Here is a 15,565-nt window from a genome sequence, read left to right on the forward strand (position 1 = left end):
TCATGCACCAGAAATAGATATAATCTACATGTAATTTATCTAAAATAAATCGAATGAAAACATGCAAAAAAACTCAAAATGTAAAAGTACAATTTTTGTTTCTCAAAGTGCATCTATACCGTAAAATCATGTATCGTTATGTCAATACTTGAACAAAACATAATACACTCATCGATAACCATGCAGTCTAAATAGACTGGTAATCGATTTTAATTATAAAGACAAAACTTTAGTTTAAACAATATTTTTTATTCGGTGGAAACATCAATAAACATATACATATATTTCCAAATGAATATAGGGATTTGACAGCAAGCTTACAGCTTATGTAAAAAAAAATTGACAGTAATATAGATCTCTGCTCTGAACAATATCACTGAGCAAGAAATATACCCATTTCTCCCCTGAGGAAAAGTTTGTTCCGAAAGGCGTGATCGAAATGGACCTGAATCAAGGCTGGCTTTTAAAATTTCTCGGTGTTTTATGTAAGAAGGGGTTATATATTACATATTAAAGCACCACTTTTATTCTAAAAAATATATATATATGGATTTAAAACTCCAATTAAGTATATTCACACTCAATGTTTTATCCAAAGAGTGATATCGATATTTCAAATTTGCACTGACCATTTCATATGTTAATTATATCTTTTTATCAATTTTTAATTATAAAGTGGAACACGTAAACATTGCGAAATGTGTGTATAGTACGTGTATACGCTTTGATATACATACATAATTTGTCTTTGTATATACTTGTAGTGTTATTATTTCTGAAAGGGAGTTAATTTAATGCAATTACAGAAATTGATGTTCAAGATAGATAAGGTCTTTGCCCTGAGCAGTAGAACTACCACTTAGCAATCAATATTCATTTCTTCCACAATCACTTCCGGCATGCTTTGACTTTTCGACAAGCTGTTAACATTATATAAGTTGAAGATATATATATCATTTGTGAATTTGGGTAGGCCTACATGTACAGTGTAGCGTTCTATAAATTACCCCCGATTGGCCTCAATGTACAGGGGGCGCCACATGCACATGTATAAACCACCCGTAGAATCTGTAGCGTGAAGAAGGCGTGGACCGTAGCGAGCAAAGCACCGAAGCCTGTGAAATAACCGCAAGAACCTGAAAAATGTCTGAAGTAAGTATTTAAGGAAACATATCCTCTATAACTACCATGATTCTTTGATTCTGATTCAATGATGCCACCGGTAAATTCAGTTATCACCATGCATGCAAGTAAAAATTAGGCCTGGATATTGGTCATACCATTCGATTTGTAACATACGTACGTTGCTGTACTGGTACACAGGTACTTGTGGACATGATTATGATATTTCTGATTCAAATGTTTCATTATAGACGAGTAAATTATTGTATTACAAGCGCATGCTTAATTTGACAAAAAAAATCGTACCTCGGTATATAAGATTTTTTTTTTGTACAAACATACCTGCATGTTATGTGGAAATGTGTAAGCTTAGTGGTAGACATGAACACCAGGAAATCAGATGTGGGGTGTTTAAGTTCTCGAAAAAACACGAAATAAACTTTTAAAATATTTGGTGCGAGAAGGTAATTTTATTAAAGTTTGAGAAATCAATCATGCTAAATTTCTGTAAATGATCAATAGATTTTGTTTTACCACAAAGTCGAGTTCCATTACATTAATCCATTCTAAAATCAATTAGGTTACATATTGTACCCCGCTATTCGGCCACAGGAAGATTTACCCAATGTTATGTTATATTAAACTGTTAATTTGTTCGTCCCTACATGATTGTTATCAGCAGGATGTTATAAAAACAGATATATTTTTTCCTCGCTTTATAAGATGATCTAATAATCTGACCATTTGGTTAATATGATCGTTGACCACAGCGCGTGAAGAAAAACCTCAACAAGATAGTTTTACATTTTTTTTCACATGTGTCTGACTATGTCTAGTGCATGACCATCTTGATATTGATAAGTCAATGTATGTGTATTGTAATTTATTCATGGTAATGTTACTACCCCTGAGGATTTCCTATCGAAACAGATCTTTGTCATGCATGTACATGTACTTATGGTATTTGTGTAACTTAGATGTATGTCCCTTTAATTTGTTACACAGGGCCATAATTAGGAGTTTTGCAAGTGTAATTCTTACAAATGGCAATCCCCATTGATGTCTTAAGTAAATGGATTACTTGTTTGTTTGGAAATCATCACCATTGCAGGTGATCAGATCTGCTTTTAATAGTCGTGCAGGTGTTAATTGTTTTGTATCGTTCAAGTCACCAGCAGGTATCGCAACATACAATTGGGTACCGGATAATAATTACGTAATCGGTTGATTTATGGTAGGGTATGTGCTAATTAAATTTGACAGCTGAAAGGCTGTAATAGCAGACCTAAACCTGTTAAAAGAATAAATAAATGATATGATTTAAATAATCAAATCTTTTGATTCAATTATGATAATATAGCTGTTATATGTTTCTTCATATCAATAGCCATTGATTGAATGAGTACTATATATACAACATGTACGATGGTGGAAGCATCATAAAATCCAATTAGCACCCTGACTTCGTAATAATTCACGACCAATTTATTATAAAACAAAGTAGTACTTAACTCAATATCTTATTATATACTGATAGAAAGCATATTTGATAATGACTCACTGTGCTTTCGTGTGCTAGCTTTTGACACTCCTCTGGTTTGACCTTGGACCAGATAGCGATGTACCTTTGATAACATTCGCCGATCACTTCAGTGAGAACAGGTGACTCAGGCGCTTCATGTTGTTTACCATGCAAACATCCTTAATCAATATTTAAAAATACTTCACTAGTACGGAGGATATGAGCATGTAAATTTAGAATATCTTTTGTAAGATCAAGCATTTATTCAAATATAGCAGTTGGTGACCGTAAGTGGTCATGGAAAATAGGCTGCAAATGCAAAAAGTTATAACCAGAAAGGTCTTTTGGTGTGTAGTTTATCAATAACATATATCTTTGTGTAAATTTAACATGGGGCATATCAAGGATTCACTTATGAATAAAATTTATTAGCAACTAACATCCTTATTATGTATTCTAAGGTTATGAAATTTGTTTAATCTAATCTTTAATTTTTCTTTTCTTTGGCCAATCACTTCAATCAGTGTATAGAGAAAATGATTATTTTTGTTCTGGGTCAAAGTCCAACAGGCTCTCAAATGCCAACAAGACATGTATTCACCACCTTGAGAATTTAGTTCAGGGATTTGAATTTAGAGAAAAGTGCAATCCAATACAATATGTGAAGGGTTGGTTCATTTCTTTCCTGTGTCCTGTTTAGCACATAAGATGAAGCAAATACTGCATGACAATTTTTTTTCAAATGAAGTGTACCATAAAAAAATAAATTGTTTTAGGAATTTCAAATTCAATAATTGGCTTGCCTTTGGAAAAAAAATATCACTGTCTCTCATTAGACTAACACACTCGGATAGTATCGTAATTATGCCAACCGGGAGAATATAAGTACGTGTCAAAACACTGTGTCCTTCATTTCAACAGTTACACTAAATACTTATAATTACATGTAGTCATATGCCTTTTTAACAAATTTTTCAGGCATTCGTAAAAGCTGCTGAAGATGCCAAGAACCTGCCCAACAGGCCATCAGATGATGACTTGTTGGTGCTGTATGGGCTGTACAAACAAGCTACAGTTGGGGACGTTAATACAGGTACGTATAACTAGTGGTTGGGGATTGGTCGATACATCATGATTCTGATCATTCATCGTCCAACCTTTAATAGTATTCTAAATCTTAAACAGAAAATATTAAACATCAAATTGTTCTTATTTAATTATTAGCCAAAATCCAGAACTTGAGGCAGTAAATTTATATAATTTCTGTGTCAGAATCACAGATTTAATTTAGAGAGTTATCATATGGTTCAATTTCTAATTGTGTGAATTTATTATTTGTATTTTTTTTTGATAAATTTTCTTTGCTAGAAGTATGATAGTATCTATATATTTACGACACAATAATTTACCAGATTTTTCTCATTCTACCATGATAAGTTTGTTTTGACTTTCAGCGAAACCTGGTATGATGGATTTTAAAGGAAAGGCGAAATGGAATGCTTGGGAAAAAGTCAAAGGTAACAATGATGTATTGATTGTTGATGTGTCATTGTTTGTTATTTGTCCTGTTCTTATCAGAGGTGAATGTTGGATACTTTGCAAAGGGATATTTTACACAAGTTATAATTTTTTATTAACAAAATATACATAAGTTTCTTCTGAGGTGCATATAGAAATTGTGCACTTCAATTTTAGCTAATAAACAAACATAGCTAGCTTAAGATAGTTATAAAATTCGTGCAAGAGTAGGGAAAGAATATGCCTGCTATATCTCACTGCATGTTGTAAGGGGCGACTAATTGTCGGACACCCTGTGAGGTCGGGGTTAGCTCATATATCTTCTGATCGGGGCACATTGGAGAGCTGAAGAATAACATGTCAGCTGTACCCCACTGCATGTCACCCACTGCATGCATCTCAAAGTGTGCCCCTGAAAAATCAATAATTTCCTTCTGTCTTCTATTTAGGGGATATTGAAGAGGCAAAAAAAAAAAACAACATCCCAATAAAGATCATGTATAACATAGAGTACAGTGATAATCTGTATTTTAAAGAGATTGAATGAAATACAGTGGCGTTATATGCATGCCAATTGCACCTTTTGTTATGGGGAGGGTCAGTTCGATCAAAGTTCCCAGTGAAACATTAGATAAATTTTGTCCTGTATTTTTTTTACATGCAGTATTTATGTCAAATCAAACAGTTGATCAGTCTTGTTTATCACACCTTTCTTGGATAATATACTAGCTAGGAATATCAAAGATGATTGGAAATAATTAGTCCCCTACCGGTGAAATGGAGGATACTATAGGTTTCCTCCCCCTCCCTCTATCTGTCTGTCATTATGTCCACTCAGTTTTCCGCATTTTTCTCAGGCATGCTTCAAGGTATATGTTGGCCAAATTTGGTGTATAACTTTAGCTTGAGTAGCTACAGATCAAGTTAAGAGTTTCATGGTTTTGGGGTCAAGGTCACTGTTACTATTTTTAGCAGGGACCAGCAGGGGACATGTATATATATTGCAATGCTTTCAGAATGCTTGTTTATCATTTGTTTGTGGGATATTGGAATGGCTGATCTTTCCTCCAATAGATTTTACTTAATGGAGATTTCTCTATCAACAGTTTATTGTAAACAATGTATTGCTTTTTATTACAGGGACATCAACAGCAGATGCAGAAACAAAGTATATTGCAAAAGTAGAGAGTCTTAAAGGTTAAAGGTGAGTAGTACAAATTCTGGTTTAATTTCTTTCTCCTTTGTTTCATTCTACTTTTTATCTGTAAACATTTCTAAGCTAAATTACACAATACATAACAATGTATGGGATTTTTATGAACTGGAAGTGTGAATTAGGTACATTTGAGCAATGAGTTGAGAGATTCATTAGTATATATAATCTGTAAGTTTGGGCGACATATAAAAAGAATGTCAGTTGCTAGCTATGTTGACATGATTATTTATATTATCTGTCATCCAAATTGTAATCATATATTGATATCAATGGTAGATATGCTAGCTTCTGATATGTTTTTTTATCTGACATCATCAAACCTAGATATTTATGTAGAAGTAACCCTAGTACCTTTGTTTATCTAGAAGTTACTGTTGTTTATCTAGAGATTACAGTTGTTTATCTAGAGGTTATCCTTGCTTATCTAGAGGTTACTTTTGTTTATCTAGAGGTTACCGTTGTTTATCTAGATGTAACCATTGTTTATCTAGATGTAACCATTGTTTATCTAGATGTAACCATTGTTTATCTAGATGTAACCATTGTTTATCTAGAGGTTACCTTTATTTATCTAGAGGTTACCATTGTTTATCTAGAGGTAACTGTTGTTTATCTAGAGGTTATCGTCGTTTATCTAAAGGTTACCATTGTTTATCTAGAGGTTACTGTTGTTTATCTAGAGGTTACCGTTTATCTGGAGGTTACTGTTGTTTATCCTGAGGTTACTGTTCATCTAGAGGTTACCGTTGTTTATCTAGAGGTTACGTTGTTTATCTAGAGGTTACCGTCGTTTATCTAAAGGTTACCATTGTTTATCTAGAGGTTACCATTGTTTTTCTAGAGGTTACCTTTGTTTATCTAGAGGTTATCCTTGTTTATCTCAAGGTTACCATTAATTATCTAGAGGTTACTATTGTTTATCTAGAGGTTACTGTTGTTTATCTGAAGGTTATCCTTGTTTATCTAGAGGTAACTATTGTTTATCTAGAGGTTACCATTGTTTATCTAGATGTTATCCTTGTTTATTTCGAGGTTACCATTATTTATCTAGAGGTTACTGTTATTTATTTAGAGGTTACTGTTGTTTATCTAGAGGTTACTGTTGTTTATCTAGAGGTTACTGTTGTTTATCTGAAGGTTATCCTTGTTTATCTAGAGGTTACTTTTGTTTATCTAGAGGTTACCGTTGTTTATCTAGATGTGAACGTTTATCTAGAGGTTACCGTTGTTTATCTAGAGGTCACCGTTGTTTATCTAGAGGTCACCAATGTTTATCTAGAGGTTACCGTTGTTTATCTAGAGGTTACCGTTGTTTATCTGGAGGTTACCTTGGCTAATGTGGAGTAGTTTGAGTAAAGTATTTGTGTATAAATTGTGTATCCTATCTCAGTATCTGTTCTAAAGTCAATACTTTAATCATAGTAGTTTTTGATAAATCTAACGTGTACCCCATAGTTGTGCCAAGAAAATATCGGAGTAGAAGAAAAATAACTGAATGTCTGAAAATATAAAGAATAGTTTTAATGTGGTTGTAAATTTAGTGCATATTTATAATTTTTAGCAATCTTAGGAGCAGAAGAAAATCCTGAACAACATGCTGACAGAATTAACATTTTGCAGGAGGATGATCTGGACTATAAGAGAACAAACTAATCTGGACGAGACATTGCTCAAAAGTGATTATTTGTGATTCCTGAGTAATTTATAAATATTTTAAAGTGTTGTTATGTGATTTTCATGTAAATTTATCGTCTTTTAGGAGAATTAAATTATTGATTTTAAACCTACATCAAATGATACAAAGTATATTATGAAATGTATACCAGAAACCAAACTTTTCACACTTAAATCCTTCACATTATTGTCCATTTTTAGTAGTAATTCAGAATTTGAAATATTACAGACCAATGATGACGTGTGACTTTAAATTCGCTTTTAAAGTATAGTAATGATTATAAAATTGAAATATTGTACAAGTAATTTGAAGATTGGGATTAGACCAAATCTATTTCAGCATTGTGACAAGTAAAACAAATTTACCATGATAATAGCCATTGTTCCATGACCAAGTCTGCTTTTATGTGAAATAGGTTGTTTCAGTATTATGATTTATATACTGTGTGTTTTTTCACTTTTAAATCTTTTATATCTATACTTGGCATTTGAATTTTTTTACTAATGTTATACTAAGCTACAGTTTTGTCTTTATGTTGAAAATCGATTGTAAAATGAAAGTACATCAATAATCTGAACAAGGTTGGTACTTAAATCATTATTTGGAGCCAGTTCAAAAATGTTTCCCGAAGGTTGAAGTGTTTTGACAATATTTTTTTTATCTGTTCTTATACATATTGATAAACCAGGTTTGCTGTTCACTATACATTTGATGTTGAGTCATTATTTATCACTATGCTTAATTCATGAATCATTTATTTATTATAATGACATAATTATGAGCAACTTCAAGCAGTTTGTGTGTATTGTCTTTTGGATCACATACTTGATCAAATTTGTTGTCAGATTAAATAAAAAAAGTGGTTGAGTATGAAAAAAGATTTTTGTCTCTTTGGATATTATCTCCATTAGAAACGAAATGACGGACAGACACACACTGATATGACACAGACGGACATCATGAATACTACAGTGGAGTCCACTCATGATATCAGATATTGTAATGGATCGGAAGGGGAGTGGGGTAAATGCAGGGGCCTTCGCAGGCGCTGGAACTAATGACCTTTTGCTCTCTAGGTGTGCATGCTATCATAAGGCTAAAGGGAGATTCCAGCTGGTCTGAGCTATTAATGTGACCATACATATGTACAATTATTTTATAACTCCATTTTACACTAATGAACACCTGAACCTTCCCTCGCTTTGTACAAATAAAAAATTTCTGCAAGACATAAATGCCCCTGCTGCCACTTGACATCCTGAAACACAGGTTTGGTGAGGAGCACATCAGCAGTTCCTAAGACTAGCTATATAATAACACTGCATCAGGATGCGACGCAATGCGACATGACGTGACGTGAAGGGACGGACATAATCAACACTATATGCCCTCCCATTTCATGGTGGCGCCATCGAAAAGATTATGTCGAACACCTTGATCCCCCTAGGATTTCTTATTCGCTGGAGATTCAACCAAAGACTTAAGATGACCCACTCGTATTAGTTCTTGTCTTAGAGAATTCACCCAAGGTAACGGTAATACAAGAAATAATATATAAATAACACATGGTCAATTTGTAACTGAAGTTTATTCAAACTTCCATTATATTGCTATACAAAAATATAAAATGAGTCACAATGATGGAAACTCCAATCTCTGTGGCATCAAACATCTGGTCGGCACCAAAGTTTTAAAACAGTCAATGATCAAGACTATTATGAAGTATGATGTTAATGGTTTATACTGAGGATAATTATCTCGAGTTAATTCATTATAATATGTACTAAAATTGCATCAGTAAGTAAAACTGAAACATGTTAAGTAACCAGAACATTAAAACACACATTTTGAAAATTCCTTTTGTTTTAGGAAAGATCTAGATTGATAGGTTATATGAAAACCTATAAATGATGATATTGGTCCCTTGATTTTCATGACATAAAACCGATATGATGATGAGCAATAGATGAATGATTTTGTCCTTTGAGGTAAATGTGCTTGGCAGTTCAGTGGATACTTATAAGCTAGAAATATTGTCAGCAAGCTGTTTGATCAATTACAGGGACCATTTCCCTATCTTGTATGATGTGATGTCAGAACTAGTAAGAATAGGGACATACATGTATCAACATTTTATTTCCAGTAAATCAGTCAACAAATTGTACACCAATTGTGTTTTTGATAACTGATGTGTCCTGATTATAGCGTTAACAATATTATTGTCATGTTTCATCAAGACAATCTATATTTTGACTAAATTATCAATTTCAAATTAAGGATGCAATCGACAATTTTGCTTCAGTTTTCTGTGAAACTGAAAGTTAATGTAAATTGGTGACACTGTCAGTATCTATATTAGGCTCTGTATCTGTTAAATTTGGTCCAGTAACATAGTTTTGTATCAAACTACTAATATTTACCCCCCTCCCCCCAAAAAAATTCATGCTTGAATTATTTGCGATATACATGTGAGTTCAGCTCTGATGCCTAAAATGACTAGTAATTTGCTATATGTTTAACTCGATCTGATGCAAGGATAAACAAATAATATAAATGTGAATATCTCTGACAAAAAAATTACAACAACGTGAATCCTAGTGAAAAAAGCATGGAGAAGATATAAACTTCTATAAACTATGGAGGCAACACAACATGTTAACTCACAACCATTAACAAGCCTTACAAATTTACACTAGTAAAATAATCACCATTAAAATACATTCAAAGGTCAATGTTCACAAGTAAAAATAAAAGAAATTCTCTTTAGAGAGCATTCTTTCCCAATCTTAAATGTGCCTTTCAACAAATTTTAAATAATATGAAAAATAGAAATATTTAAAAATAACTAGAACTTGGACGTAACTTGGAGTTTGCATAATTTACTGGACAATGTGTTGTAATGAAAGGCACAAGTGACAATTAGTCACGCAAATTTGTTTAAATTAAAACATGTTGATTAAATTAACTTGTAAATATGACAAACATAATTGATCAGCCAGACAAGCTGAAAACGTGCTCCATCTCCATATCTACCAAGTACATACATCATGAGGTATCCAGTTTTACCCTAATTAGTCGAGGCGTGATTTGATAAAAATTAGTTAGGATGTTGGAAATTTTCCATTTTCAATCAATTTGCTTGAACATCCAGTAGTTTAACAATCATACTGGTAAGAAAAATAATGTATACAGATATCTGAAAGAACTGCCAGACCGAGTGTTTCTGTCTCAAAAATGAATTTCAATTACAATCAATTAGTTTTTCGTTAGGGTACAGATATCACTTTACTTAAATTTTTATTATTATATAAACAATATGCTTATTTATCATTAATTCTAAGGAAGTATTATTATTTATTATTCTAAACAAGTCGTATTATTTATTTCCTAGAAACTAAATAATTAAGATAAAATGAACTCTAATTTAACATACTGGCCATATTGTTTTGTTTGAAGTAATTTTGACCGACATATTTACAAACACATTTGATACTCAATGAATACAAATCGATCAATTCTATAAAAGCAAACTCTGAACACTTGAATTTTAAAGACAATTAAAAGACAACTGAAAAATTAAATCTTCCATGATTAAACCTTGGACATTCAGAGTCTAGATTTCATTTTTGAGAAAGGAAGATTTTCCTCTAGACTTCATATTTGATGAAATAGTTTCACTTCAAATATAAAGAAACATTTACAAACATCCTTCACACTATTGCACAATAAACTTCTAACACAAGGATTCCATTTGAAATGATTTGATCCTCGGATAATTTTGGATACCTGCATTTCCTTCAGAATCACTACCTTGATGCTATATATCTTGCTCTTGAACATCATTTAAAGAAGTAAATTTACATGTCAATGGAATGTTACGAAAAAGTGAAATCTTGGGCTGACACCGATACATTATGCTAGCACTGTTACATATTACAATATCTGAACATGTAAATTTGTATTTAATATATTTCATATTTCATATTGAAACTTATATACAGATTCAAGATCAACTTTATCAAACATGAGGCTCTGTACAATTTTTCTAAAGATGCCTGACAATACTGTATAGTTGCATGGTAACATTTACGGGGGATTTAAAATTTTGCTACTTTAATATAACGCGAAAATAATCACCAAGCAAATATTTACAAACACAGTTAAAATTATCCTTTTTTTCCATGTTTTTTTTTGTTACAAGGTGTGGTTGCGCAAAATTTAATACTGACAAACTATGTCAGACTGGGATAACAGCGAAATATTAGCCCCACCAATTTGAACAAGTACACAGATAATATATGTACCATGCCTATCGTATAATTATACTGCCCACATAATGCAGTGCAAAAACTAACTAGATACCCTCTGATTTATTTAACCCACCACCCCGAAAAAAAAGTGGCAATAACTTTTGTTTTTATTACTGAATGTAAAAAGATATCCATATTATTTCACTATCTCCACCCTGGGACCTCTAATACTGTACCGATGGAGTGTAGAGAAATTCTCATAGCCCAGTTGGTGGATTACTCTCCCTTCCAAAAATGACCTAATCCTAGAGTACCAGTAATGCTTGCAAAAGTAACACTTAACAATTTTGTCAATATTTCCTGAATCCATAAACAGGTGCCAATGTAACAAAGATCATGCTTTTTTTCAACGGCTTCACTAAGAATCAAACCCAAGACCCCTGGCTTACAAGTCTTACGCTTTAGCGATAGTTAAAAACAATTCTCCTGCCGGTGAGAAGTAAGCAGAGACCATCTGACCATGGTGATATGAACATAAACAGACATTTAATGCAGTACAAGCAAATTATGAAGTAGCTCAGAGAGACTTCCAAGCCAAAATGGAGAGCTAGATGAAAAGTAAACAAGTAATTACCAACAGGTAATAACAGGGCCCTTTATCAGTGATAGGATTTCATTTAACACACAAGACATTTTGTACTTAAAAACACAAAAGATTTCAAGGTGAATAAAAAATCCACAAAGTTAATGGAGATAAAATATAGGAATTAAAACCCCCGGGATTTTCACAACCATGGTAGTGAATTACATCAAATACAATATCATGTTTAACAACATAAACATGCAGTATAAATATCAAAATCATGATCTCTGATTTTGTTACGTCAAAACATTTACTGGCACTTTCTTCATTGTGGAGATGCACATATTACAATACTGAATGAAAGAGTTGTTCTGACATCATATCTACTCAATTATTTTTCAAATTATTGATATCTCGGGAAAATACCTCTATATTGTTCATCTTTTAACCATCAAGATTTAAACAGAGATTAGAACTTCAATTCTAATTCTTCTGCCCGACGTTGCATTAGAGCTTGGTAAATATCTATAACAATATGTAATCATAAACCATTGTTGGACATATTTATTATATGTTATAAACTATATCAATAGCACCTTGTGATAGTCACAGAATTTATACAGGAAACTGTTGCCGATGTCAAATACTACGCTATATTTACAAAGATCCTGTCAAAAAAAATCAATCTACCAGTGTTCTAACACAATTATCTCCCTTTGATAACTTACCTAAAGAGAAAAAAAAACTGTAAAATTATGTAGAATTACTGATATCTATCACTGAAGAAAATTTCCTTTTTTTGAAATTGTTACAGTTTAGTCTGATAATCAAACAGAAAAATAAACGCATTAATACATGATCTAATCTGTATCAGACATACACATTGGACCCTCTATCAAAATATCACCAAAGATACAACAACCGTATCAAATATAAGATATTCAATAATTACAATTCTACCCTGACATTAATATATATTTAAGATACTTGGCTGAAAAATTATTAACTTTATATTAGCATACAAATATTTATGTATTATTACATGAGAAAATCTGGACAAAAAAAATCTTAGAAGATATGCAAGTCATTTGAAGCTCAAACACGGAAGTATATATAACATCGGTACACCAACCTGGAGACAAGACTTTATGATACACAGTGACACCATCAACTACACGTTGTGATATCCTTTATGTACAACACAATTGTGTTCTTTTGTATTAAAACACAAAACATTTACAAAGTGTACAACTGAAAGACACTGGTTTATCAACATTCACAGACCCAACACAAATAACACAACGGAAAAATAACTAATGTACATACACATGGTTATTGCATTTCATCAGTGATTTCTTTGAAAGAATAACTGTATGAAAAGGATAACTCCATACAAATTTTTGGATTACTTACAAGGAACATTATTATTTCCAAATACAATATAATTATATACACCTAACTGTGAAATATAACGTGAGAAATTTCAACTTAAGTTTAACATTTTCCCCCATGAATTTGCTATTTTTTCAATAAAGTACACATTTACAACTGCAATGTTTCCTCTTACATGTATTTCTTTTCTCGAAAATGTTCAATTACTCGGCTAAAATTTGATATAGAGATAAACAGATACTACTAAAACGTTAGGTACAATGAAGCTATCAACTGTTGGTAAAAAATTGCATGATGAACAAAGGGCTATAACTCTTATTTTTGTATATCATTATCGATTATGAAACCCTTACCAAATAATGATACGCAAGTAATAAGAAATACATATTATTATATTGAGTTATCCTGTCAAACAGTTTTATCATCCTTAATTACAACTTAAATACATGTGAGTTGGATTGGTTTGAATGGAAACAATTAAAACATGACTAATGAGAAAAACAGGAATTACATTTCTTTGCAACAAGAAACATACAACATGAATGTTAAATTTGAGAAAAAGCTGTTAAATAATTCTTTTCACAGGCACAATTTCATTGTATGCACATCAAGATGTTTTTCTATAAAGCACTGGTGCAAAATGTCTATCAAAACATGACAACACTTTTCTAAATTTAGAGAAATTATTTCCATGTGTTAATTAGTGCTATATCTTATAATGAGGACAAATAACATTATGACTGCTATAATATCAGGCACGATTCAAACCACAGTAGCAGATGTACACACAAAAACCACAGTTATACATTCAGTTTGGATATCTTGGTGATCATGGCAGATCATTGTACATTGTTAACATGTAGCATACAAAAAAATATCATACTTCAGGAAAAGTATGGTGAGTAAACATCTAAGATTTTCTTATTGGCAAATCATTGTTTTTATGCTGTATTGAGGTACCAAACTTTGGTGATGGTGGCAAATTTTAGCATACTTTTGACATTTATGACATAAGTAATGAAGCCTTATTTTAAACAAATATTATAGTTCACAATTTCATATTTGCAATAATTATGGCATCAATGATGATTTGTTAAAGTTGGCGCCTCTATAGACTGGCAATCTGACATACAACATTCAAACTGGATCCATTTCTGTTAATTATACCGTACTTCCTTAATACCTTACTACAGGTGACTGCAGACATTCACGGACACATCTCCTTGTGTTCAATCCTAATTTACACTGTATGACCGTAACAAAACTGCAGCAATATCTGTCTGGAAATTCCTATCACATATTTTTGGGGTATGTGGAGATGATGTGGAGAACACATTAGGCCAAAAAGACATGGACCAAATCTCTGTTGTAGTAGGCTACAGGAACTGGGGACTTAACATCAGAGATGGAGAACACGCTTGGTTGACAGGACAATACTCAATTCTCTCCTGTGTTGTTTCCAATCACCGAGTCTGTCAGAGTATCAATGATATCAGAAAGCACTTCGTTGGAGTGAAACTCAATTGGTCAATGGACACTGTATGTGAGAAACTCAACTGGTCACTGGACACTGTATGTGTGAAACTCAATTGGTCACTGGACACTGTATGTGAGAAACTCAACTGGTCACTGGACACTGTATGTGAGAAACTCAAATGGTATCTGGACATTGATTGCCCTGTGACTATCAATGGTAAACTTGCCACCGTTATAGCTGTAGAGAACCTTGGACAATGCTCTATTGCATTAGTGGTTGTCCATCACAGTGATGTTAGACGAGTGTTATATACACCAGTGGTCAGTCCAACACAGTGGTACTGGACACCGTTATATCAGTACAGAATTGGACACAGGGATGTGCTCAGGGTCATACTTTGGCTGACCCTGGCTGTGTGATGGTATGTACTTGTCTCTTGCCAGCAACTGGTGGATATAGCGGCTCTCTGTAGGTATAGACTGTGTCATTGTAGCTATAACCACTGTCCCTGGGGTGTACTTCGGGCGGTGGATACGGCGGTTTCCTATGATAACTGAGGTGGTCTTCTCGCCATTGTTCTACGGGTGTATGACTGCGAGAGAGAGGATGTCGTAATAAATTATCTCGGTTCTGGTCAGAGTAAGAGTCACTGTTCTGACGCACATGGGGGTAATTATGCTGGACGGGCAAATTGTCTCGTCCAGGGTGTGGCCAAGGGGCTGGTGGCTGATAGGGAATGTTGGGAGGAGCACTCTGGTACATGTAGTCGGTGTAGCTGTGAGGCTGAGGTGCTGGCCTGTCAATGAGAAA

General features: G+C 33.0%; 2 protein-coding genes across 8 annotated transcripts in view; one reads left to right on the plus strand and one right to left on the minus strand.

Moving 5' to 3' along the window:
* The first annotated feature begins 989 nt into the window (after nucleotides 1-989).
* Nucleotides 990-7,931, plus strand: LOC117343734 (acyl-CoA-binding protein-like). The gene is made up of 5 exons (XM_033906206.1): nucleotides 990-1,152; nucleotides 3,623-3,737; nucleotides 4,099-4,161; nucleotides 5,303-5,366; nucleotides 6,940-7,931. The coding sequence occupies exons 1-4, from the start codon at nucleotides 1,144-1,146 to the stop codon at nucleotides 5,362-5,364; spliced, it is 249 nt and encodes an 82-aa protein (XP_033762097.1). The 5' UTR covers nucleotides 990-1,143; the 3' UTR covers nucleotides 5,365-5,366; nucleotides 6,940-7,931.
* Nucleotides 7,932-8,622: 691 nt separating this feature from the next.
* Nucleotides 8,623-15,565, minus strand: part of LOC117343735 (partitioning defective 3 homolog) — a gene marked incomplete at its 5' end in the record, with an annotated part of 68,246 nt that continues 61,303 nt past the window's right edge. For all 7 annotated transcript variants that reach the window (XM_033906210.1, XM_033906211.1, XM_033906214.1 and 4 more), the window contains 1 exon segment: nucleotides 8,623-15,551. In XM_033906210.1, coding sequence (XP_033762101.1) covers nucleotides 15,146-15,551 — 406 coding nt within the window. In that variant the 3' untranslated portion in view covers nucleotides 8,623-15,145.

The sequence above is a fragment of the Pecten maximus genome, chromosome 15 (assembly GCF_902652985.1).
Source record: "Pecten maximus chromosome 15, xPecMax1.1, whole genome shotgun sequence".
Taxonomy (NCBI): domain Eukaryota; kingdom Metazoa; phylum Mollusca; class Bivalvia; order Pectinida; family Pectinidae; genus Pecten; species Pecten maximus.